Genomic DNA, 27,488 nt, shown 5'->3' with positions numbered 1-27,488 from the left:
TGGAATATCCAGGCTCAAACTTACCGACCAATCAGCAACCAACCAAATTCACCTGTCTAACTGTGTGCGTTAAAAACAGAGGTTTGGTTTAGTATGGAGCTCTGCATAGAAACCAATCAGAAACCATTTTTTTTGTCATAGCTTAATTGAACAAGCTGAAGTTAGAAGCTCATTGGCTACCATGCACAGCTGCACCAGAGTTTGCACTCTCGAGTTTTAGTAAATGAACCGCTTGCAATCATAACAAAACATAGGCAACAAACAGGTACTATGCGGGCAACAAATGGGTAATTGAGATAATATGTAGCTAACAAATGGGCTGTCGTAGCGATATGTGAGGAACAAACCAACAATTGTGACAACATGCAGGCAATGAATGGACAGCCATTACAACACATGGGCGACAAACGGGGAATCGTGACAAAATGCAGGCAACAACCAGACAATCTTAAAAATACATGTACAACAAATTGGCAGCTGTGACAATATGTGGGCAACAAATAGGTAATCATGACAATATGTAGGCAACAACCAGGCAATCGTGACATTTAGTGGGCAACAAACAAGCAGTTGTAACAATACGTGGGCAGCAAATCGATAAACATGACAGGACAGGGGCAACAAACTGGCAATTGTGTCAATTCCTGGGCAACAAATGTGTAATCAGCCAATATGTGGGCAAAGTAATGGCCATTGTTACAAAGTGGGGACAACAAACAGGCAATCTTTACAATTCATGTGTAAAGTGATAACTGTGAAAATACCTTGAGCCCAGTCAGGAGGGCAAGCTCATATGATTATAGGCAACAATGTTCTCAACATATGCGGTCAGTTTTTCCTTCACATTGGTAATGTACAACACGCTGCAGCTGGGTGTTGCGAGAGGTATGGTGCAACCACCTCCCAGCCCTAGGTAACTTTTTTCCTTTTTTATCATTTATTCATTATGAATTTTTCAGGATTGTGACACATTTTTGCAGTTCGACAGTGATAACTATACTCAATTGTTACTTGACTTATCATGGTTCCTTCTAATGTGAGACGGTGATAATAACACCCACACCCAACAGTCAGCACATTCTTAACAAAACAATTTGACTGGGTGCTAAATGGTTGCACCCCTTGTAGCTAAGAACAGTTAATTCTGCACTGGGAGCTTCACTCTGCATTGAAAACAAGGCAATCAATATGCAACGCTAATGAATTTACTGTATTTACAAATGAGCACAGTGAAAAAGGGAGTGAAAAGGATGGCTGAGTTGCTTCTGCTAATACCAAAGCTCATTCAGCTTGCAGAACAGCACAGTTCCCAGCTCTCATTTGAATAGTGGATCAGAAGTGCAGGGCTGTATGGGTTAATCCTGGAATGTGAGAGCAGATGCCCCAGTAATAATATCTGGCAGAAGCCTGTATTGTCCTGTGACAGCCATGCAAAGCAAGCTCCTGAGGGAAAGCAGTGCACATCCCTGACATTCAGCAGATAGGACCAATGAATATGTAGGCAAAAACCATGCAGGGACCAATGAAAAATCACTGTGCACTGACTGATAGAGGAGGAAAACAGCCAATGGTGCTGTGCATTACATCTCAGCATCACAGACCCTTTCCCAGCTGGCGATTGTCATGGGAAGGGAGTAGGAGGAATGAGATGTATCAGAGAACAGAAAACACAGATTAATAACAAGGGGCATCCTTTAACCCCTAAGGAAAATCACCGCCTGCAATAAGCTGACCGATGGGATTTCTTCTACCATGGCAGCTCTATACCAGAGCACCGACTCTTCCTCTCCAAATAAATCCTTGGCTTTAAAAGACGTCAGAGAAGTAAAGGAAGAAACCACTTTGGATGAGAAGCTCTTCTTGCTGGCCTGTGAAAAAGGTATGGCTGCTTATCTATCTATCTATCTATCTATCTATCTATCTATCTATCTATCTATCTATCTATCTATCTATCTATCTATCTATCTATCTATCTATCTATCTATCTATCTATCTATCGTATCTATCTATCGTATCTATCGTATCTATCTATCTATCGTATCGTATCTATCGTATCTATCGTATCTATCTATCATATCTATCTATCTATCTATCAATTTTCTATCTATCGGTATAAAGAATAAACCTGTTGTCGCATCAAGCAGCTGTTTAGGTTGAAGAAATAAATGTTATGTTTAAATTTCTTATTTTTTAAATCCCATAACCCTTAATAGGTGATACCCGTCTGAATACTCTTGTGTGACCACTATAAATCATCTCTATCATTACTTGAATGTGCAATGTTTAAAAATGTGAGACCAACTCTACAAACATTGCTTACAAATATTGCAAATTGATTGTTATTCGCATAATTGTAAGCAAAACCAAAAAAATACTGCTGGTAAAAAATGCATAGTGTATTATTATTATTAATATTATTTTCATTATTACTATTATTATTGGTATTATTGTTATACAGGAGCGATATAGTGCTAACAGTTTGCGCAGCACTTTACAAAATACAGGGACACGGTAGTGTTATAATACAATTTAAGAGTTGCTTGTGAGAGGTAAGAACTGTGTGGGGATGAGTTGTTTGAGAAATAAAACTCTACTTGTTAGGTATGATGACTAGAATAATATAATCACTTTATAAAAGAAAATGACATAACGATATAAGTGCAGTATATTGTCATATTGACTGTGGATCTAGGATTCACCAGCCTGTGTATTTGTATTCAATAAATGGGGTTCTACCATATTTATTTTTAATCATGATTCAATAGAGCCGTGAATAACAATCCATGGAAAGAATTCACAGATAAACCTACCGCATACATTGTTGTCTTTTCGAATCACTGATACTAGTTTCCGATCACTTACAATCAGTGAAAATATTAAAGTGGAGCTAAAAACGCAAATGAAATACACACAAGGAAGCTGTTTTACCTGCCAAAGAATTTATGATTTTGTTATGAAGTTCTGAAAATTTCTAGCTTGCCACCCAAGCAGCTCTGTCTCATATAGGAGGACCTAAGTTTTCTCTGCTTTGGTAAGGTAACACTAAGGCCGCGTACACACGGTCGGACAAAACCGATGAGAATGGACCGAGGTTCAGTTTCATCGGTCCAAACTGACCGTGTGTATAGCCCATCGGTCTGTTGTCCTTCGGTCCAAAATTTTAAAACATGCTTTAAAATCGAACCGATGGACTGCTGCCCGATCGGTCCAAACCGATGGTTAGTACAGAAAGCATCGGTTCAAAACCCGCGCATGCTCAGAATCAAGTCGACGCATGCTTGGAAGCATTGAACTTCGTTTTATTCAGCACGTCGTGTGTTTGACGTCACCGCGTTCTGACCCAATCGTTTTTTGGAACGATGGTGTGTACACACATCAGACCATCAGGCCACTTCAGCGATGAACCGATGGAAATGGCTCGTCGGACCATTCTCATCGGTTTTGAACGACCGTGTGTACGCGGCCTTACAGGTATTTTCCATCCCCATCTTGTGATTGGACAGTGAAAGGAGAAGCAGCAGACTGATGAGTTCATGTCTCTGCTCTCTCCTCCTGTAAGTATGCTTCCTGGGCTGAAAACCAAGTAATTGTCTCCATGTGCTGCTTCTTCCCTTCCCCAGTATGAACTCTGCAGGACAGGAACTGCAAGAGGCTGATACCTGAAATTCAGATATTTAGGCCTTGTACACACGATCAGTCCAAACTGATGAAAACGGACTGAAGGCTGAAGTCTGATGGTCTGATGGACTGATGGTCTGATGTGCCTACACACCATCAGTTCAAAATCCGATCGAGTCCAACGGGATGACGTAAAACACAACGACGTGCTAAAAAAACGAATTTCAATGCTTCCAAGCATGCGTCGACTTGATTCTGGGGTTTTGAACCAATGCTTTTGTGTACTAACCATCGGTTTTGACCGATCGGTCATCAGTCCATCAGTCCGATTTTAAAGCAAGTTTTAAAACTTTGGTCTGAAGGACAAAAGTCTGATGGGCCGTACACACGGTAGGTTTGGACTGATGAAACTGAACTTCAGTCCGTTTTCATCAGTTTGGACTGATCGTGTGTACAAGGCCTTACACTGCTTGAATCAAGAAAACACATTTAATGACGTATTATTGATTACAGAGCTGCATTTATTTGTGTCTTTTATATCTGCCTGAAGTTATAGCTAGCGGGTGAAAATAATAGTGAGTCAACTAGCATTTTTAGAAGAAGGTCAATTATGGCCATCAACCATCAGTGGCAGCTCTCATTTTACTCGCAGAAAAGTTTTACTTTAAAGCTCGGTTCACACTACTGCGACCTGAAATTCGCACGACTTACAGTTTGACTTTGCCAGGCTAATTCCTGGCATTTGCACTAAAGTGCAGACTGCAAACGGTCAGGTCTCTGTATCCCTTATGACAAATTTTCCACGGTCGAGACAGTGTGTTGAGAACTTCTGAGAGTTAGGGTAAACACATAGGGTCCTTACAAGAAAGAGGGGAGGGGAAAGAAGGAGAGGAGGAGGAAAAAGAGAGAAAATATAAAGGGGGCAGGTGAGGAAGGGGGTGGGGCAAAGACAAGGGTAAAGTTCCATCCGCCCAAACCTCATCCAGGCCAGAGGGTTCGACGAGTACGCTGGTATTTAGCCAGGGTTCATGAGACTAGTCCCGCATATTCCTCAGAGTAGACGAACACGTGCCAATACAACCATCTTTTAGAAAATTTCTCATGGAGGCCCTTTTCTGTGGCTTCTTCCATCGCATCAATGTCAACAACCTTTTTGAGCCAAGTGGCAATCGGTGGAGGTTGCGTCTGCTTCCAGTACAGCGGAATGCAACCCTTCGCGGCTGTGATCAGGAGGGGCAGAATGGACTTCCTGTATGCTTTACTTGGTATACCGTGATGGTGCAGGAGGAAAAAAGCAGGCTCTTTGGATCTTCAATACTTCTAACAGACACTAGTCAATGGACAATCTGGCATCTAAAGAGAGACTTACATAAACACAGGCTAAATGCTAACTGTTATCTGAGTTCAAATCCCAAGGCACTTCAAAAACCATGAAATGTATATGATTCTCAGAATTAAATGTTTAGTGTTTTTTGCTGCTTTCTCTTTGGGGTGATTCCCAGGGAAAAACAGAAAAAAAATAAAGATGCAGAAAAGTGAGCCGATTGAGAAGGCAGGTTAAGATGGTCTTATATGAAAGATCAGACCAAGTAACCCAGCTTGGGTTTGATCTAAGGCACCCTAGTCTTTGAGCAGGCAGATGACAGGTCTGTCTCTGCACACTGTGCAGGGACCGACCTGTCAGAGCGCCGCTCTCCCCTGTGGGGGATCGGATAACGACGGAGCATAGAGTCCGTTGTCATCTGATCCGCCAGATGGATGGAAAAGTAGGGTTTACCTATATCACACTTTGGCGGATCGGAGCGGGTCGGATGTCAGCGAACATGTCACCGCTGACATCTGTGGCTCCATAGAGGTGCATGGAGCGCCCGTTCAGGTCCGCCTAAAAAACTGGCATACGGACCTGAACGGTCCGCCCGTGTGAAAGGGCCTTAAGACCCTACAACTACAAAGAGTCACAGCGAGGATAGCTACCTCAGTAAAACAGTTCAGAGCAGGAGCAACTACTTGTGATTATCCTCATAAACAGTGTACTTCTAAGTGAAGTCCAGGGTAGTTCTGGTAGCACAGGTAAGCAACTGGAGGGATCCAAGGGCTGAGGACACAATGGGGGGAGGGCACCCCACTGGAACCAGAAGCCATTATTAGCAAATGGTGTTGCTCCCTGCAGTAGCTGGGTCATTTGGAGAAAATGTGTTATATTGGGCTCATTTTTGGTTGTCCACACGCTAGTTCTGACAGTGGAGAGAAACTCACCTGGCTGCAGAACACTTTCCCAGCTACCTTGGCTTCATCAGGTATGGCCTTTCTGAGCTGCTGAGAGAGGGAAACTGAGAAACGTATCTTCCCTGGATATGCCCAGGAACCCAGGGAGTTGTAAGAAAAAGAGTTAAACGGTCCTGTGCCTGCATCTGGTAATTAAATGGTCCCTTTGCTAGATATCTAAAGCCATAACTTTTTTTTGTTAGTTTTGAATAGGGTAGGGAAGAGTTAGAGCCCCTATCTGGTTTTACCCTGTTGCATTATTCCCAGTAGGAAGATTATCTTTTCTTTTTGTCTTTGTGACTATAGACACAAGTCAGCAATTAAGAAATCCAATACTCTGTAGGCAGAACAGAAGTTGATGGCAAATCTTCTAAAGAGGACACCTGTTTCAGTGACAACTGTCTAAAAGGTTTCTTCTCACTTCCTGTTGTGTTTCTAGGACAAGAGGGAATCTTACCACCTGAACACAGACTAAAAAGATATATACAATACCTTAACAGAAGTGGCTATAGATGCTTAAAACCGACCGTTTTTCATGACAAAAAAAAGGCAATTTTTTAATTTGGTCATTAAAAGCGACCGTGTGTAGGCTCCAGAGCATTTTTCTAGACGTGAAAAATGGGCGTTAAAAATTTATCACATGCTCCTAATTTTTCTCTTCATTTTTCACGTCATGAAAAACCGTCGTTTGTAGGCTTTAACAACGTTAAAAAAACGTGCATGCTCAGAAGCAAGTTATGAGATGGGAGCACTCGTTCTGGTAAAACTAGCGTTTGTAATGGAGATAGCACATTCGTCACGCTGTAACAGACTGAAAAGCATGAAGACTGAAGACTGAAAAGCACGAATCGTCTCTCACCAAACTTTTACTAACACAAAATCAGCAAAAGCAGCCCCAAGGGTGGCGCCATCTGAATGGAACTTCCCCTTTATAGTGCTGTCGTACGTGTTGTACGTCACCACGCTTTGCTCGACAAGAATCACGTCGAGAAAAACAAAGTTTTTTTGAGGACATTAGAAATGGTCATGTGCACGCGGCATAAGACAACATTTTATTTAAATGGTTGTTTTGTAGCTACATTTGGATTTTGGTAAAGGTAAAGGTAAAAAAAAAAGTCCATATATGTGTCACTTAAGGACAGGTATGATTTAAAATACACTAGGCTGCACTTGTTTGACAAAATAATTTATAAAGGGTTATAATATTATTATTCAGGATTTATATAGCATTTATTGGTAATACATTTCTGAAGTATGGTAGTATGCTTGTGTATCACATGTTAATAAGATATCTAGTAACTCTTCCCAAATGCTCATTTAAAAAACCTCCACTCCACTTATCTCAATAAAAAAAAAAGTGTTTCCCCCAAAATAATTGTTGGGCAGCAAATATTTGGAACTGCCTACTGTTTTTTTCTTCAGAAATTGTACAGTAGGTAGCATACTTTTTTGGTGTTCTTTAAATCCTCTGGGAGCTGTCGGTCATCATCACAAGCTTTGTATGTTTTCGGACAACGTTATGTAATCACATTGAGTATATTACTGTCTAATCTCTTCATAATGCTACGTGAGTGTGCAATGCTCGAAAGCCATAAACATAGCCCTACGTCTGGTGACCCAACAAGCCATCCAACAATCTTTTTTATTTCCAGTATATAACTAGATGACTGTCCTACTTAGCTATGTATGTATGCGACACGGCACTGGGTTATTTTAACTGACAACTGTGCAGTCATGCCACGTTGTACCCAAGCAAAATTTGTGCCATTTTTTTCCCCACAAATAGAGCTTTCTTGTGGTGGTATTTGATCAGCACTGCATTTTTTTTTGTACTATAAACAAAAAAAGACTGACATTTTTGAAAAAAACAACAACAATATTTTTTACTTTCTGCTGTAAAACATACCCCAAAAAAACAACAACAATATTTTTTACTTTCTGCTGTAGAACATACCCCAAAAAAAAAAAAAAAAAAAAAAATTTTGATACATTTATGCTTCTTGATGTGTTTTGGTAAAAAAAAAAACTCAATAAGCGTATATTTATTAGTTTACATAAACATTATAGCGTATATGGAATATATTTATAGTATTTTATTTTATTATTTTTTTAGACTAGTAATGGGCGGCGTTCAGCGACTTATAGCAGGACTGCTATATTGTGACAATCGGACACTAAAGCCCTGTACACACGGTAGGACTTTTGGCCAACCAACTTCAAAATCTGCAACTTTTCAAATTTGTCCGACCGTGTGTACGCTCCATCAGACCAACTTTTTCTGGTTTCATCCAACAAAAAGTTGGGTCTGCGAACGGACCAACTTTTCGGCAACAAAAGTCCGATGGTGCTTTGTGTGACCGTGTGTACAGCAATCCAACCAACTTTTGGACAAAGTGCAAATACGAATGCTCAAAACCAATGTTAAAAGCAACAAACAATAGCAGAAGTTAACCAAAGGGTGGCGGTAAAGAGCAGAAAAGAGCAAAAAAAAACATGTGATGTTAGGAAACTTTTAGAAAAGTTTGCAGAAAAGTCTGACTGTGTGTATGCTCTGGGTGTGGCCGGACAAATCAATTAGGACAAAAATCCAAGGGAAATTTTGTTGGATGTCCTACCGTGTGTACGGGGCTTAACTGAGATTTTTGACACTAGTGACCAGTGACACCAATACAGTGATCAGTGCTAAAAATATGCACTATCACTGTACAAATGACACTGGCTGGGAAGGGGTTAAACATCTAGGGGCAGATTCACAATGATCTGCACCCGCGCAGCGTATCTGAGATACGATACGCTGCCGTAACTTACCTGGCTTTGGTTTGAATCCTGAAAGAATTTGCGCCGTAAGTTACGGCGGCGTAGTGTATCTCTCACGGCGTAAGGGCGCGGAATTCAAATGCGACGAGTAGGGGGCGTGTTTCATTTAAAATGAAGCGCGTCCCCACGCCGAACGAACTGCGCATGCCCCGTCTGTCAAAACTCCCAGGGTGCATTGCTCCAAATGACGTCGCAAGGTTGGTTTTGACGTGAACGTAAATAGCATCCAGCCCCATTCACGAACGAGTCACGCAAACGAAATAAAAAATTTCAAATTCGACGCGGGAACGACGGCCATACTTAACATTGAGTACGCCACCAGATAGCAGCTTTAACTATATGCCGAAGAAAGCCGAACAGAAACGACGTAAAAGAATGCGACGGCCGTTTGTGGATCGTCGGAAATAGCTAATTTGCATACTCGACACAGATTACGACGGGGACGCCACCCAGCGGACGGTGAAGAATTGCATCTAAGATCCGAAGGCGTACGAAGACGTACGCCTGTCGGATCTAACCCAGATGCCGTTGTATCTTGTTTTGAGGATTCAAAACAAAGATACGACGCGGGAATTTTGAAAGTACGCCGGCGTATCACTAGCGTACTTTCTTTGTGGATCTGCCCCCTAGGGCGATCAAAACAGGAATGTTTTTCAGGTGGAGGTGTCTGACATTTTTTTCCCTACTCATCTTTTCAGACTGTTTTTCACTAGTTTTGCATTTGGCTAGGGTCAGTGTCACTATTGGTATCACGAGGCGATACTTGAACCCTATAAACGTTGCACAGACAGTCCAACTCCTCCAGGATGGCACATCAACATGTGTCATTTACAGAAGGTTTGCCGTCCCAGCACAGTCTCAAGAACATGGAGGAGATTTCAGGAGACAGGCAGTTACTCTAGGAGAGCCGAACAGATGTGATGGGGTGAGTATTACCGCGCTTACCACAAGAGTGGGGGAATGGGGAAGGGGAAGGTGTACAGCTGCTGCACTGGATGGTGTATCAAACCAGGAGCAAATAAAGAATAAAGGGGTAGTGCTGCGCTGTGAATAGGGAATAGGGTAACGTGCAGAGGAAGTATGGCAAATCCTTATATATGGAAAAATGTAGTCTGACTAATAATCACAATAGTAAAGAATGATAATGGTATACCATAACAAGTGAATAACATCAAAATAAACGTGCTACAGTGCAGCCAAGGCTACTGTAGCTGCCAAATGGTGAAATAGTAAAAAGTGACAGTGCAAGTGTCATAAAGTGAAATATAATGGTACCAAATGTACTGATACACAATAGGATGTGCAACGTGCAAAATACAACACACAGCGGTGACTGTAATAACACTAGATTAAATGTCCATGCAGCAGATACCGTGTTTCCCCGAAAATAAGACACCGTCTTATTTTAATTTTTCCTCCAGAAATCACACTATGGCTTATTTTCGGGGGATGTCTTATTTTTTTTTACCGGCAAGTATGGTACAACAGTATGGTACAACAATCTACATTTATACAACTATCCCCTGGTGTTTGTGTGGGGTGAGAGACTGTTGCTGGTCAGTGCTGGGGAGAAGCTTTACTTCTTCCCCTGAGTACAGAGCGTCCTTCTCCTCACTTCACTGAGGAGACTTTTTACTTTCACCTGACAGGGGGAGCCGACCTTACCATATTTATGGGGCTGCCGACACCTCTCCGGTCACTTAGAGATACCGTGGAGCAGATAAGAAGGGCTGCACGACTTCTTTACAGCTCCTGAGCTCCGCACCAGTACAGTACGCCTATCACGTCTTGTTTTCCCTCCTGCGCCGATACGCATACGACACGCCATCACTACGTCTTATTTTCAGGGATTCGACATGCCATCGCTACGTCTTATTTTCGGGGGGGGGTCTTATATTACGATCTTGTGTCGAAATCCCGCTACAGCTTATTTTCGGAGTACGTCTTATTTTCGGGGAAACACGGTAGCTGTAAACATAACGGCAGGAGAAGATCCAAAATAAAAGTGCTGGTGTAAATGCCAAAGTGACGTGAAAAAGGTTGATTTCCAGTGTTTTCTTCAGAGTAAGTGAGGATGTCCCCTTACCTTACTGCTGTAAGGTAACAGCGTAAAAAACCCAGGTACACTTTTCTGGTCAAATCCACACACGGTATCATCCAAAAAGGCTGTAATTGGAAAGGTAGATCCCTCTCGGTAGTCACGTCCAAACAGTGACAGTGACTCGCACCCAGGGAGATAAAAGTGCCAATAGTGCAGTATCGTTTAAAAAGGGTTTATTCAAACAAGATAATACACTGGGTACTCACATTGTTGTGATAAAAAACAGGCATATAAAAACAGGGCGTTCGCCGACGTCACCTCCGGTACCTCTTAGTGGGCTCTTTGTTACACTCATACGCGCATTCGTCACTTCTCGTGACTTCTTCAGGAGTGGTTAGAGGTAAAATGAGGGTGCTGTTATATAGGGTGGCTTGTTAGTAAGACTGGAAGTGGAGCACTGAGCTACTTCTGTAAACAGGAAGTAGGGCAGCCGCCATTTTGTTGTGGCCTAATAGGAGAAAACAGGCAATGGGGCTCCGATTTTGGGGATACTGGGACATTAAACTACAGGGTGCACTCAGCGCACCCTCTCTAGCAAATGCCAGAAGAGAAAAAATGAAAATGATGAGACTGTGGTCGGGTCCTGTGTCTCTCACATTGTGAGAGTTTCACAGGAAGTAGGACGGCGGCCATTTTGTTGTAGCCTCACTGGCAGATCTCACTACCGTTTGCTGTGGGAGTGGAATTGCTGGTCCATCCCACAGCTAAGGACACTGCACGGGCCACCCGTCCGCTCACAGTCGACAGGGACCACAAAACGGTTGTTTATTAGTCCGCATACGTCATATACGGTTTAACCTCAGGTGGCAAAACATTAATGTACGAAAAGAAAAATTATGCCGTACACATTTTTATTTCCATATGAATATTTTTGATATGACCGTTTTTTTTTTTTTTTTTTCTAATAATGTATGTATTTTATATATATATTTTTATATTTTAACTGTGGGTACCCATCCACCATCCTTTTTAATGCGGTTTAGACCCCTGTCCTGAAGGATGGGATGTTTTTTTGCTGTTATGAGCTGCTGTTACCGCCCAGTACATTCATTGCAGCCAGTTCTCCACAGCTCCGCCCCCCCACCTATTGTGGATAACCACCTCTAGTATTACAGGTCATATCCCCTAGCAAGATGGCCGCGGCCCCACTTCCGGCGGCTGGAAGATGGCCGCTACCCCACTCCCGGCGGCGCTCGTTTCTGGAAGCGCCGCCACGTTTATGCACCCCGTTTTGTGGTCCCTGTCGACTGCGAGCGGACGGGTGGCCCGCGCAGTGTTCTTAGCTGTGGGATGGACCAGCAATTCCATGGATGATACTGTATGTGGATTTGACCAGAAAAGTGTACCTGGGTTTTTTACGCTGTTACCTTACAGCAGTAAGGTAAGGGGACATCCTCACTTACTCTGAAGAAAACACCGGAAATCAACCTTTTTCACGTCACTTTGGCATTTACACCAGCACTTTTATTTTGGATCTTCTCCTGCTCTTATGTTTACAGCTATCTGCTGCATGGACATTTAATCTAGTGTTATTACAGTCACCGCTGTGTGTTGTATTTTGCACGTTGCACATCCTATTGTGTATCAGTACATTTGGTACCATTATATTTCACTTTATGACACTTGCACTGTCACTTTGTACTACTTCCCCATTTGGCAGCTAGCCTTGGCTGCACTGTAGCACGTTTATTTTGATGTTATTCACTTGTTATGGTGTACCATTATCATTCTTTACTATTGTGATTATTAGTCAGACTATATTTTTCCATATATAAGGATTTGCCATACTTCCTCTGCACGTTACCCTAGAGCTGAACAGAGCCGTAGAAGGTCCTTAACCCATCAGCAGGACCGCTATCTGCTCCTTTGTGCAAGGAGGAACAGGATGAGCACTGCCAGAGCCCTACAAAATGACCTCCAGCAGGCCACTGGTGTGAATGTCTCTGACCAAACAATCAGAAACTTACTTCATGGGGGTGGCCTGAGGGCCCGACGTCCTCTGGTGTGCTCTGTGCTCGCTGCCGGACACTGTGGAGCTCGATTGGCATTTTCCCTTGAGCACCAGAATTGGCAGGCCCGCCACTGGTGCCCCATGCTTTTCACAGATGAGAGCAGGTTCACCCTGAGCATATGTGACAGACGTGAAAGGGTCTGGAGAAGCCGCGGAGAACTTTATGCTGCCTGTAACATCGTTCAGCATGACCGGTTTGGTGGTGGGTCAGTGATGGTCTGGGGAGGCATAGCTATGGAGGGACGCACAGACCTCTACAGGCTACACAATGGCACCCTAACTGCCATTAGGTATCGGGATGAAATCCTTGGACCCATTGTCAGACCCTACGCTGGTGCAGTGGGTCCTGGGTTCCTCCTGGTGCATGACAATGCCCGGCGAGAGCATGCAGCCAGTCCCCGAAGGATAAAGAAATTGATACCATTAAATGGCCCCCACGCTCACCTGACCTAAATCCAAAAGAACACCTCTGGGACATTATGTTTCGGTCCATTTGGAGCCACCAGGTTGCACCTCAGTCTGTTCAGGAGCTCAATGATGCTCTGGTCCAGATCTGGGAGGAAATACCCCAGGACACCATCCGTCGTCTCATTAGGAGCTTGCCCTGATGTTGTCAGGCATGCATACAAGCACTTGGGGGCCATACAAACTACTGAGGACCATTCATTCCTAACATTGTAACATTGTGTAAAAAGGCTGTTTGATCCTGTCTTCTCGGATTCTCCCCTTCTTCCACTGTCCCCAATCCATCTCCTAATAAGACAGAGCCTTAGGAGTCACTCTACACTTGCTAACTTTGCTGTGTATTGCTAGAGAGTTTTTTTTTCTCGCGAGTGAGTGCATGTGATCAGCACAGGGCCAATCAGCACTGTCCAGACAGACAGTCAGGGGTCCTGAAGCCTCATAGGACAATGAGAGGAGAATGAAAATGCCTCCTATAAACTTTAACCAGACACTGGTAGAAGTCACAAGACTGCTATATACTGCTAAGGGTATTTAGCAGTTTATCTTTTTTTTTTTATCAGATAATTTTTATTGAAAACAAAGGTAACATTTTCATTTTACAACAAACGTATCACATAACTGAGAGAACACAGATTTATCTATTCTTGTGGCCAGCCGGCTGCATAGTGTATGTGTTCACACTGTATAAATGGCAACAGTTCATGTAAAATAAAGAAGCATTGTCTAAAAAACTATTTACCTGAGTCCGTTGTCCTGTTACTTTATATTGTGTGTGCCCTCATTATATCCTATCACCCCAACAACGCTCCCAACCCTTAGCAAGGTCATCAAGCGAGGCAGGGGTGGCACATACCCCTAAGCAGCGGGGAGTGGTTCACAATATTTATATATATATTAACCGTTGGGTAAAATAAAACAATACATTTAATCATTGCAGATCTAGATACTACCACAACAAGTATATCCCTTCAGTTTAAATTATAAATGGAGTGCTACCGCATCGTTCCCTCCGGCCACACACACCATCCGCCGGACCAACAATTTCTATGGTTAAGCAGACGATGAGGTCCTGCCACAGAGAATTTTATTTTGAACCAAGCGTAAGGGAGCTATACCAGCAACCTCTGGCCAAGTATCCCAGATCTTTTCAAACAAGCTACCTCGATGTTTGTATGTCAATTGCTCCCTTATAAGAGAGTCAATTATGGCAGTAATCCATTCCGTATGTGTAGGAGGTGATATCGAGAGCCATTTTCTAGCAATACGTTTTCTAGCTACAAATAGTGCCCTGAGAATGGCTATATAGGTGTGGGGTGTATATTGTTCCTCATCTAACCAGCCAAGTAGGCAGAGTTTGATGTCTACTTCAAGCAAAAGGTTCCAAATTCTTTTAATAGTACTTAATACTGTGGACCAATATCTTTAAAATTTTGGGCATTTCCATAGCATGTGTATAAGTGTACCATTGTCTACCAGACAACAAGGACAAAACTGGTCATTTGTGCAATTTCTCAGGTGTACGGTAAAAAGTGTTGGATAATAAACAATTGAGTACGTTTTTGAGATGAGGAAAGTGACACTCTAAGTACATTATCAAGTATGGTGACCCATTCCTCTTCCGAAAGATGTCCTATATCTTCCCCCCAGCCAGCTCTGCAGTTTAGTGACATAGCTTTAGATACTTGACATAGGAGAGAACCATATAGGGCGGATATCTGTCCTTTCCGGGACGATGATGTAACTAGTTGTGTAAGGCCTCGTAGACACGGATGGACTGTCCGATGAAAACAGTCCGCCGGACCGTTTTCATCGGACATGTCCGCTGCCGGATTTTGGTCTGATGGTTGTACACACCAACAAACCGAAATCCCCGCGGACAGGATACGCGGTGATGTGGCCTCGCCGTTGCCGCGACGATGACGCGGCGAAGTGCGCGACCCTGGAAGGTCAATGCTTCCACGCATGCGTCGAATCACTTTGACGCATGCGAGGGCTTTCGGCCGAGCGGACATGTCCGGTAAGTCGTACAGACGACCAAACATGTCCGACGGACAGGCTTCCAGCGGACATGTTTCTTAGCATGCTAAGAAACATTTGTCCGCTGGAAACCTGTCCGATCCGCCGGAAAATTGTCCGGTCGGACGTACAGACGACCGAACATGTCCGCTGAAACTGGTCTGCGGACCAGTTTCAGCAGACATGTTCAGTCGTGTGTACGAGGCCTAAGAATTATGGGCCTAGTTAGTTCCCAAGTAGAAAATGTAGATTGTGCCAATATAGTGTGCCTAAGTTGCAGATATTAGAAAAATAAGGTAGTTGCCAGATTGAATTCCACGCGCAGTGATTGGAAGTCTCGCAAGAGGCCTCCATGGTACAACTGTGAAATATACTTAACAATGCTCCTAGACCAGGCAAATGCACCAAATCCTCAAACGGTCCATGGACAATGTTTTCATAAGGGCAAATTGATAGGTTCTAGAGCAGGGAGGGGGCCACACACCGACTCCGGATTTGACAAGTGCAGGAAAAAAATGAAATAAAAAAAAAATTCCAACTAGAAATCTTGTGAGCTAAAAACCTATCTGTGCTCTCTGCCTCTGGACTTTTATCACATCATTATTTCCAGCTATTTTCATGGGCTACAAAATGCCTCCCCCAGTCATGGAGGAGATAAGAGGTAGGTGTTATGTAGTATTAATACAGTGGTATGCAGCAGGAGTGAAGTTCTGGGGAAAAAAGTGTGGGAACTCCCACCCAAGATCCACTCCCCCACCAAAAAAAAAAAAAATGATAAGCTCATATGCATAATTACTAAAGCGCATGTTTTTCTTTTTTAAGCAAGTTCTTTCTAAATCCCGCAATAACTCACGGCAGACCTCCGCAATGTCTCCTTGGAACAATGACAAAAGCTCCCAGGAGACATTGCGGCATCGAGGAAGTGACGGAATACCCGCACACTACCCGATGAATCCATATACAGGAAGCAATCAGTAACATAAAAGATTACTAAGGTTCACCTGCCCCTGACAGTGAGTCAAGCTGGGCATCGCCGCTCAGTGAAGGATTGGCTCGGGTGGCTCGGCTGCTCTAGTCCTGCAAAGGGAACTGCGTTCCTGCTGTAAAAAAAGTGCAGGAACTCCGTTCCCACGCGTTCCCGCAGGACTTGAGCCCTGGTATGCAGCCCTGGCACTCCTTCTTCCGTAGGGTGACAACGCTGCTCAATATGGGTACCAGGTTAAAACGAAGGAAAAAAGTGAAAAACTAAGGGGGTAATCCACAAAGATCCGGCGTAACGTAAATTTTCCCATTTAAGTTACACTGCCTTTAAAATTTCTACCTAAGTGCCCGATCCACAAAGCACTTACCTAGAAATTTTTGGCTGTGTAACTTAAATTCCGCCGGCGCAAGGCGTTCCTCTTTTCATGGGGGCGATTCCCATTTAAATTAGGTGCGCTCCCGCGCCGGCCGTACTGCGCATGCTCGTGACGTCATTTTCCCGACGTGCATAGCGCGAAATTATGTTACGCCGAGCTTTGTGGATCGCGACGGGTCAATAAAGTTGCGTCGAAAAAAAAAAAGATACGGCAAAAAAAAAAAAAAAGATACGGCAAAAAAAAAAGATACGGCAAAAAAAATAAATTCAAAACAAAAAAAAAATCGCGTCGCTGGACAGAAGGGTCTGCTTTTACATGGTGTAAACAGTTTACACTTTGTAAAAGCAGCCCTAATTTTGCGTTTGCAAACTAAAACTTACGGAGAAAAAACGAAGCTGCATACCCGAGGCGGCATTTCGACACGAAATGCCCCCAGCGGCGGATGCGGTACTGCATCCTAAGATCCGACAGTGTAAGTCCCTCACACATGCCGGATCTTCTCCCTAACTATGGAAAACTGATTCTGTGGATCAGTTCCATAGTTAGAAACAGGGATACGACGGCGTAACAGCAATTACGCCGGCATATCCCTTTTGAGGATCTGGCCCTAAGAAAATAAATACAGCTGCTGCATCTGAGGATCAGTAAGATGCAAGTCTAATTATTTTGTTCTTGGGTTTAGATATGTTTAAAGAATCTGTTTCAGGTCATAAAAGCAACTAACCATTTTCAAACTGTGATATCAGACTAGGACAGATGAAGAATATAATATTGCAGATTTATTTTTGGTTTTACGTTACAACTAGTTTATACCAAGTGCAACAACAATCTCCAGGCACCAACGTTTCAGATAAACTAACCAGAATGTTTTTAGTTTTTGTGGGAGACTGGAATATCTGGATAGCAAAGATAAGGAGAGCAAACACACATATACATAGGGTCCTATTGGCCTTAAAGGGGTTTCTAAATAGGTTCCTTTAACCACTTGACCACTGGGCACGAAAACCCCCTTAATCACCAGACCAATTTTCAGCTTTCGGTGCTCTCACAATTTGAATGACAATTACTCAGTCATACAACATTGTACCCATCTGAAATTTTTGTCCTTTTTTTCCCACAAATAGAGCTTTCTTTTGGTGGTATTTGATCACCTCTGCGGTTTTTATTTTTTGCGCTATAAAAGAAAAAAGACTGAAAATTCTGTAAAAAAAAAAAAAAAAATCTAGTTTCTGTCATATTAGCAGGTTATTTCTCACACACAGCATATGCATACTACAAATTACACCCCAAAACACATTCTGCTATTCCTCCCGAGTATAGCGATACCACATGTGTGCGACTTTTACACAGCGTGGCCACATAGAGAGGCCCAACATGCAGGGAGCACCATCAGGCGTTCTGGAGAACCCAGGCCAATTCTGACATTTCTCTCCTACATGTAAAAATCATCATTTATTTGCTAAAAAAATTACATAGAAACCCAAAACATTATATATGCTTTTTTTTCAAAGACCCTAGAGAATACAATGGCGGTTGTTGCAACTTTTTATCTTGCACGGTATTTTCGCAGCAATTTTTTGAACGCGTGTTTTTAAAAAAAAAACTGTTTTGTGCTTAAAAAAAAAAAAAAACAGTAAAGTTAGCCCAATGTTTTTGCATAATATGAAAGATGAAGTTACGCCGAGTAAATAGATACCCAACATGTCACCCTTCAAAATTGCACACGCTCGTGAAATTGCGCCAAACGTTGCTACTTAAAAATCCCCATAGGCGACGTATTGCAAGGTATTGGAGTATTGAGGGTATTGCGGAGTATTGGGGGGGTATTGCAGAGTATGGGGGGGTATTGCAGAGTATGGGGGGGGGTATTGCAGAGTATGGGGGGGGGTATTGCAGAGTATGGGGGGGTATTGCAGAGTATGGGGGGGGTATTGCAGAGTATGGGGGGGGGGTATTGCAGAGTATGGGGGGGGGTATTGCAGAGTATGGGGGGGGTATTGCAGAGTATGGGGGGGGGGGTATTGCAGAGTATGGGTGGGTATTGCAGAGTATGGGTGGGTGGGTATTGCAGAGTATGGGGGGGTGGGTATTGCAGAGTAAAATAAAAAAAATGATGAGTGCAATACTCTGCAATACCCCACCCCATACTCTGCAATACCCCACCCCATACTCTGCAATACCCCACCCCATACTCTGCAATACCCACCCCCCCAGGGTGGGGTATTGCAGAGTATGGGGTGGGGTATTGCAGAGTATGGGGTGGGGTATTGCAGAGTATTGCACTCATCATTATTTTTATTTTGCAGAGTATTGCGCAGGGATGGCTGGATCTGTGACTGCAATTGTCACAGATCCAGCCCACAGTGCGGCGGCTGCTGCTGCCGCCCGATCCCCCCCCCTCCCTCTCCTCTCACACTGTACCGAACGGTACAGAGAGGAGAGGGAGGAACCGGCGTCATTACATGACGCCGGTTTGTTTACAAGTGATCGCGCCGTCATTGGACGGCGCGATCACGTGGTAAGGAGCCGCTTCCATTGGCTCCTTACCGCGAGTGCTGTTGCTGCGGGTCCCGTAGACCCGGCGAGCACCGGCGATCGCGTGTGCGCGCCCGCTCGGGCGCGCACAACGCAGTCTCTGGGAGGACGTACATTGACGCCCTCCTAGAGTACAGGAACCGCTCTGTAGCCGTATTTTGGCTATAGGGCGGTTACCAACTGGTTAAGCTAGTGCATTGTTGGTTCACTAACCTTTTCCTTCGATTTCCCTTCTAATGGGGTGTACACACGATCGGAATTTCCGATGGAAAAAGTCTGACTGACTTTTTCCATTGGAAATTACGACCGTGTGTATGCCCCATTGGAAATTCCGATGAATTCCATCAGAGTTTACATAGAGAACATGTTCTCTTTTCCGATGTGAATTTGGTCAGACAAAGGTCCGATCGTGTGTACAGGGCATACATGTTTTTTTTCTTTGTTTTCTTTGTCTGAATTTCTCACTTCCTGTCAGTTCTGACTGACTAACCCCCAGCCAGAACAGCTCGGATGATGGGGACAAGCTTACTGAGGAGAAACAGGAAGTGAGAAATTCAGACAAAGAAAAAAAAAATTTAGAAGAGAAATCGAAGGAAAAAGGTAAGTGAACCAACAATGCACTAGCTTAACCACTTGCCGACCTCCTCATGTAAATATACGTCAGCAGAATGGCACGGACAGGCACATGTACGTACCCGTACGTCCTCTGCTTGACGTGGGTCGGGGGTCCGATCGGGACCCCCCCCGGTACATGCGGAGGTCGGTAAGCCTTGGGGAGCGATCCGGGACGACGGCGCGGCTATTCGTTTATAGCCGCTCCGTCGCGATCGCTCCCCGGAGCTGAAGAACGTGCTTCACTATGGCGGCGCATCGATCGAGTGATCCCTTTTATTAGGGAGACTCGATTGATGATGTCAGTCCTACAGCCACACCCCCCATAAGTTGTAAACACACACCAAGTGAACACTAAATGTTACAGCGCCCCCTGTGTTTAACTCCCAAACTGCAGCTGTCATTTTCACAATAAAGAATGCAATTTAAATGCATTTTTTGCTGTGAAAATGACAATGGTCCCAAAAATGTGTCAAAATTGTCCGAAGTGTCCGCCATAATGTCGCAGTCACGGAAAAAAACGCTGATTGCCGCCATTAGTAGTAAAAAAAATACAAAAAATAAAAATGCAATAAAACTATCCCCTATTTTGTAAACGCTATAAATTTTGCGCAAACCAACCGATAAACGATTATTGCAATTTTTTTATTACCAAAAATAGGTAGAATACGTATCGGCCTAAACTGAGGGAAGAAAAATGTTATATATGTTTTTGGGGGGATATTTATTATAGCAAAAAGTAAATAATATTGCATTTTTTTCAAAATTGTCGCTCTATTTTTGTTTATAGCGCAAAAACTAAAAACCGCAGATGTGATCAAATACCACCAAAAGAAAGCTCTATTTGTGGGGAAAAAAGGACGCCAATTTTGTTTGGGAGCCACTTCGCACGACCGCGCAATTGTCTGTTAAAGCGACACAGTCCCGAACTGTAAAAACACCTTGGGTCTTTAGGCAGCATATTGGTCCGGGGCTTAAGTGGTTAAAGGAACCTATTTTGAAAATAAAAAACAAACCTTTACAACCCCTTTAATCCCAGGGCTTTGGCACTACAAGTCCACCAGGCTAATGATAAAAACAATAATAATAATAATATTAATATATTACTTTACAGGTGACTATTATATGGTTAAAAAGCTCCTGGAGGAGAACAATACAGATGAGCTGAATATCAATTCAGTAGATGTCTTAGGAAGAAATGCTATTACCATTTCTATTGAGAATGAGAATTTGGATATACTACAACTTCTTCTAGATCATGGCTGCCAGGTACATTCCATATGTTGTCTTTGAAATAGAAGGTTTTTGCTTCCATTTGTTTTGGCATTGGTTTACACATTGTTTTATTTATCCATGTAGACACTCAGTTTAATGCCCCGTACACATGATCCGATTATTGGACGAATGATCGCCCGTTTTTTTGCATGCTAATCTTACATCAAATCTGATGAGCTTACGAAAATTCTCGTACGACAGAATAAAAAATCGGAAGTGATGTCATGTGTTGTAATGCATTTGTATTGCATTTTCGAACGACAGCTGTACTGATTAAACGAAAATCATTTGAGAGAAGATTATACTATACAAGTTATTCTGTACACTACCTTTCAATACATACAATTTAGCAGTGCCATTTATTGAGATTAGCGTTCCTTGAAAATAGGAAAAACATTCTTCAATCCATAGTATCCATAGTGCAGATCTTCCAACCAGTATATACTGTAGTCCCTAACATTTAAAACTGTCATTAGATCTTTATTGTCTGTGTTGCTTTAAATGTTTGTAAGCTTTTTAATTATTTACAAATGGCATTGGTGTATGGGCAAAAAAACTTGCAGTACATCACTCTAAGGCCTCGTACAGACGACCGGATCTATCCGCTGGGATTGATCCGCGGATCAGTTCCAGCAGATAGATCCGGTCGTCTGTACGTCCGAGCGGACATTTCCCAGCGGATAAAAATTTTGTAGCATGCTACAAAATCTATCCGCTGGGATCCAGTCCAGCGGACTGATCCGGTCGTCTGTACAGACTCACCGGATCAGTCCGTCCGTTCCCCTCCCTCGCATGCGTCGTAATGATTCGACGCATGTGTGGAAGTATTTACCTTCCAGCGTCGCGCACGTTGCCGCGTCATCGTCGCTGCGACGGCGCGACACGTCACTGCGGATGTATTCCGCACGGATTTCGATCTGATGGTGTGTACAGCCATCAGATCCAAATCCGCCAGAGGATTTATCCGCTGGAAACGGTCCGGCGGACCGTTTCCAGCGGATATCCTCTCGTGTGTACGGGGCCTAACACCAATGAATTGTACATGAGTGCATTTTCATTTTCTGCCAAAGCGTATTTTGCCAAAATATGTGTCAGCCATACTGTGCGTTTATAGTTTTCAACACAATAACACCTAACTCCATCGCTCAAACTAACTCCTAACCCAAAACCTCAACTACAGTGCCTTGAAAAAGTATTCCGACCCCTTGGAATTTTCCAAATTTTGTCATGTTACAACTAAAAACGTAAATGTATTTTATTGGGATTTGATGTGATAGACCAACACAAAGTGGCACATAATTGTGAAGTGGAGGGAAAATGATAAATGGTTTTTAATCTGAAAAGGGTGGCGTGCATTTGTATTCAGCCCCCCTAAGTCATTACTTTGTAGAACCATCTTTTGCTACAATTACAGCTACAAGTCTTTTTTGTGTATCTCTCTACCAGCTTTGCACATCTAGAGAGTGATATTTTTGCCCATTCTTCTTTGCAAAATAGCTCAAGCTCTGTCAGATTGGATGGAGAGCATCTGTGAACAGCAATTTTCAAGTCTTGCCACAGATTCTCAATTATATTTAAGTCTGGAATTTAATCTAAACCATTCCATTGTAGCTCTGGTTTTATGTTTCGGGGTTGTTGTCCTGCTGGAAGGTGAACCTCCACCCCAGTCTGAAGTCATTTGCAAACTCTAAGGTCTCGTACACATGACCGAGTTTCTCTGCAAAAACCAGCAAGAAACTTGCTGGGAGATATTTTTTTTGCCGAGGAAACCGGTCGTGTGTACATTTTCGTAGAGGAAACTGTCGAGAAACTCGACGAGCCAAAAAGAAAGCATGTTCTCTATTTCCTTGACGGGAATGAAGAAAATTGGCTTGTCGAGTTTCTCGACGGCTTCACAAGGAACTCGACGAGCAAAACGATGTGTTTCTCGGTTGTGTGTACTAGGCCATACATGTTTTCTTCTAAATGTAGAACACTCTACCATAGGCAGGTGCTGGAATAGGATTTTTCTAGGTTTACTGTCAGCGCAGGTAAATTTAGGCAGGGAGTGGTTGGTGTAGCAGTGGGTGTGACCACCTGTGCTCTAGTTCTGAGGCACCTCCCCTGTCTCTAGGGAGATTGTTCTAGAGAAGGAGGCAGGACCTTAGACTGGAGTGGCAGGCAGCTCATGTGGGAGCCCTGACCAATCCCCACTTGGTATTGGCAGGGGGCGGGCCTCCTATATAAGCTGAGGGAACTTGCCACTGGGGAGCATTGTCGGCCGGGAGAAGTGGAGGATGCAGTACTAAACAGTGGCCCATCTGGGGGGATGGGGTTGTGCAGAGTGCGAAGGAGCCTGGGAGAACTGTGAGGGAACTTTGTCCATACATGGTCAGTTCAAATTTGGTCTCATCTGACCATAGCTCCTTCTTCCACATGTTTGCTGTGTCCCTCATATGGCTTCTCGCAAACTGCAAATGGGACTTCTTTTGGCTTTTTTTCAGCAATGCTTTCCTCTTGCCACTCTTCCATAAAGGCCAGATTTGTGGAGAGCACGACTAATAGTTGTCCTGTGGACAGATTCTCCCACCCGAGCTGTGGATCTCTGCAGCTCTTCCAGAGTTACCATGGGCCGCTTGGCTGCTTCTCTAGTTAATGCTCTCCTTGCCGTGCCTGTCAGGTTAGGTGGACGGCCATGTCTTGGTAGTTTTTTTTTCAGTTGTGCCATACTCTACATTTTCAGATGATGAATTGAACAGTGCTCCGTGAGATGTTCAAAGCTTGTGATTGTTTTTATAACCTAACCATGCTTTACACTTATCCACATCTTTATCCCTGACCTGTCTGGTGCGTTCCTTTGCCTTTGTGATGCTGTTTGTTCACTAAGGTTCTATAACAAACCTCTGAGGGCTTCACAGAACAGCTGTATTTATACTGAGATTAAATTACACACAGGTGGACTCTGTTTACTAATTAGGGGACTTCTGGAGGCTATTGGTTTCACTAGATTGTAGTTATGGGTATCAGAGTAAAGGGGGCTGAATACAAATGCATGCAACACTTTTCAGATTCTTATTTGTAAAATATTTTAAAAAACATTTATCATTTTACTTCCACTTCACAATTATGTGCCACTTTGTGTTGGTCTATCACATAAATTCCCAATAAAATACATTTACATTTTTGGTTGTAACACGACAAAATGTGGAACATTTCAAGGGGTATGATTCGTTTTTCAAGGCACTGTATATAACTATAACCTACTAACTAAACAGCAAAAACAACGCTTAACACTCTACCTAACTTCAAAACCAAAAGTGTAAATCCAACATGTGTCTTGGTCCCTACAACAGTAAATTAATGTAATAGCAGTAAAATAAAATCTGTCCAAGGTGAGGGGAAACCTTATCTTTGGCGGCTGTCACCAAATCACACATCCACAGTTGAAGATTTTCCTATTTCACTGACAACTGTATAATGTTTGGGTTATCTCAAAATTTCTGTCTCTTTGACATTAGTCGCCAGTGGAGACAAAGGGGCAGATCCACATACCTTTACACCTGCGCCATGTATCAGAGATACGCTACACCGCCGTAACTTTTCCGGCTTTGGTTCGAATCCTGAAAGCTTGCGCGCTAAAAGTTACGGCGGCGTAGTGTATCTCTCGGCGCGTAATTCAAATTGGCGGGTTGGGGGCGTGATTCATTTAAATGAAGCGCGTCCCCGCGCCGAATGAACTGCGCATGCGTCGTTCCGAAATTTCCCGCCGTGCTTTTGCGTAAAATGACGTCGCAACAACGTCATTTTTTGAACTTAGACGTGACTTATGTCCATCCCTATTCAAGGACGACTTACACAAAAAAAAAAAATTCAAATTTCGACACGGGAACGACGGCCATACTTTAACATGGCAAGTCTATCTATACACCGCAAAATAGCAGCTTTAACTATACGCCGGAAAAAGCCGACTAGAGACGACGTAAGAGAATGCGACGGCCGCGCGTACGTTCGTGGATCGTCGGAAAAAGCTCATGTGCATACCCGACGCGGAAAACGACGCAAACTCCACCCAGCGGACACCGAAGTATTGCATCTGCGATCCGGAGGCGTACAAAGCCGTACGCCTGTCGTATCGAACCCAGATGCCGTCGTATCTTGGTTTGAGGATTCAAACTAAAGATACGACGCGGGAAATTTGAAAGTACGCCGGCGTATCAGTAGATACGCCTGCGTACTTGCTCTGTGGTTTTCCCATAAAGTCAGAAATAAAGACCCGACGTGGGTTTCAAATGTTTCGAGTTAAAGTATATTCATACATCATCCACATTCATAGAGGCTTGCGAAAGTCATTTCTAAGTCATATTCTGTTGTTTTTCTGTTCTATTCCTCATTGTGGCTTACACTCTCTGTTCATCATTCATCATTGTCTTCTCTTTTCACAAGTGCTACCATTCTGGGGGTTGCAAGGCTTCTCCTATACCGAGTCCTGACGATGTCAGTGCTCTAGAGTTCAAGCGTCAGGGCTGTTTGGTAAGTTATAGATGGCTGTTCATTCTACTTGCATTTAGGGCCAGCCTTTGATGTCGGTCCCAATCCTTTTTATTTGGGTTCTACAAGGAGGGCAGGACTGTCTATATGCATTTAAGTTTTCTGCAAGAGGCTCACACTTTATTCAAGCAAAAATAAAATTGTTAAAACTCACTGTAGAATAACATTTGCTTATCCAGCTTTGCTACATGTCACAAATCCTTTCAACGGGATTGCAAGTCAAATGTTGCATTACCCTTTATGGAAAAAAGCTTGGAAGAGTATCACGCTGTACTGTGGGAAACATTTAAAAGTTCTAAGGTGATTAATAACTGATCTCATTGTAGCTTTTACATGGGAGTGGATAAAAAAGAATAATCTAGAACTAATTGATGTAGGCTACTGCTCACATATTTATCTATGTAGCTGGTAAATGACAAGTAGCTAGGTCAACAGCAAATATTGGGAAGAAATGGAATGAAAACTATCATCAGCATTTTTGAGAAAATCATGAAAAGGCTGAGCTCTTAGAATAATTTTGTTAAATAATAACAATGATTATAAGAAATTTGCAGGTAAACTAGAAACAAACCTTCTTTGTAGGGTTCCTTCCTCACTCAACACCTAGGTTTTACCTAAAGTCAGAAGTAACATTTCCTGCACTACCTGCTGGTGATGTTGGCATTGCATCATAAATTGCTGTGTTTTTCTATGATAATGTTTGCAATTTCATAGTCAGACTTCAGCCTATAAACCCAAAATAGTATGAAGTCTTGTTACTGCCAATAAAAGTATAATTATAACCCAGTCAAAATAGAATTTTACATTTTTTGGAGATACCCTTTAAACTAAAAATGTTATATAGTTCGTAGGCATGAGTCTGTTTAATTTGTCTCTATTTAATCTCTGCCCTTTGCTAGTGGCTATAAACATTAACACAACTGTTCAGTCCACAGATGCACTGCTGGTGGCAATTGACTCTGAAGTGGTAGGAGCCGTGGACATCTTACTCAATCATCGTCCAAAATGGTCTACAAGACCGACTATTGTGGTAAGAACCAGCTATTGTATTGCTGTACTCCAAGTTCTTATAAAGAAGGCAAACACAAACAAAACAGTAAGCTATATTAAATAGTCTTCAAGGGCTCATGTGATCTTTTCCAAGGGCCACATCTGCTTAGTTCTATAAAACAAATTATAGTACATTGGTAATTAATAAGCTTACAACATTTTATCCCAAAGAAATGAGCTATGAAATATTTCCTTAAGTGTTTAGCTGCAAAATGATATAAGGAAGTATAGCTTTATCAGCAAAATCTTACATTAAGGCAGAGGCCACCTTATGTAGACAAGTGGCTCCAGCATATTAGGAAGCACTATACCTTTTTTCAAAATACAATGATACCTCGGTTCAGGAACGCTTCTGTTCACAAACAACTCAGTTTGCAAACAGAAAAGTTCACCAAAATTTGCTTTGGTTCACAAACACAAGCCGTGGCCCTCTTTCCTGCTCTGACACGTGGTCGTGACTTCATGTAGGCAAGATTGCGGTCACAGAGAGACACTAAAAGTGTACTATGAAGATGTTGAGAAGTGTTGAAAGGCTTTTTTGGTGTGCTTTTTAGCACATACTGTACAGTACTGTACAGTACTGTACTGTACAACCCTGTGCACACTTGCTGTAGAGCTTTTTTGTGTGCCTCTTATCACATACTGTACTTATCATACTTATCACATACTGTACTGTACCGGACATCCATTCAAAGTAAATTTAAGTGAAGCATTTAAAGGGTGGTTTGAAAAATTCCATAAGAGAAGTGGCATCCGCAGTGTGACAAGACATGGTGAGGCTTCCAGTTCTGACAAGGCCGGTGCAGAAGCCTACAAGAAAGAACTTGCGGAATTCATG

The 27,488-nt window shown here is 43.0% G+C and overlaps 1 protein-coding gene across 3 annotated transcripts in view; it reads left to right on the top strand.

Annotated features, from left to right (window-relative positions):
• The first annotated feature begins 1,436 nt into the window (after window positions 1–1,436).
• Window positions 1,437–27,488, top strand: part of TRPC1 (transient receptor potential cation channel subfamily C member 1) — a 125,022-nt gene continuing 98,970 nt past the window's right edge. Inside the window, exons 1-4 of one of the 3 annotated variants that reach the window (XM_040349114.1) lie at window positions 1,437–1,879; window positions 20,913–21,067; window positions 25,496–25,582; window positions 26,529–26,630. In XM_040349114.1, the coding sequence (XP_040205048.1) occupies window positions 1,753–1,879; window positions 20,913–21,067; window positions 25,496–25,582; window positions 26,529–26,630 (471 nt within the window). In that variant the 5' untranslated portion in view covers window positions 1,437–1,752. The remainder of the gene's footprint in view (window positions 1,880–20,912; window positions 21,068–25,495; window positions 25,583–26,528; window positions 26,631–27,488) is intronic. The other 2 variants (XM_040349115.1, XM_040349116.1) reach the window with 2 other exon arrangements.

Source organism: Rana temporaria, chromosome 4 (genome assembly GCF_905171775.1).
Source record: "Rana temporaria chromosome 4, aRanTem1.1, whole genome shotgun sequence".
Lineage (NCBI taxonomy): Eukaryota > Metazoa > Chordata > Amphibia > Anura > Ranidae > Rana > Rana temporaria.
This window is presented reverse-complemented; position numbering and strand designations above follow the sequence as displayed.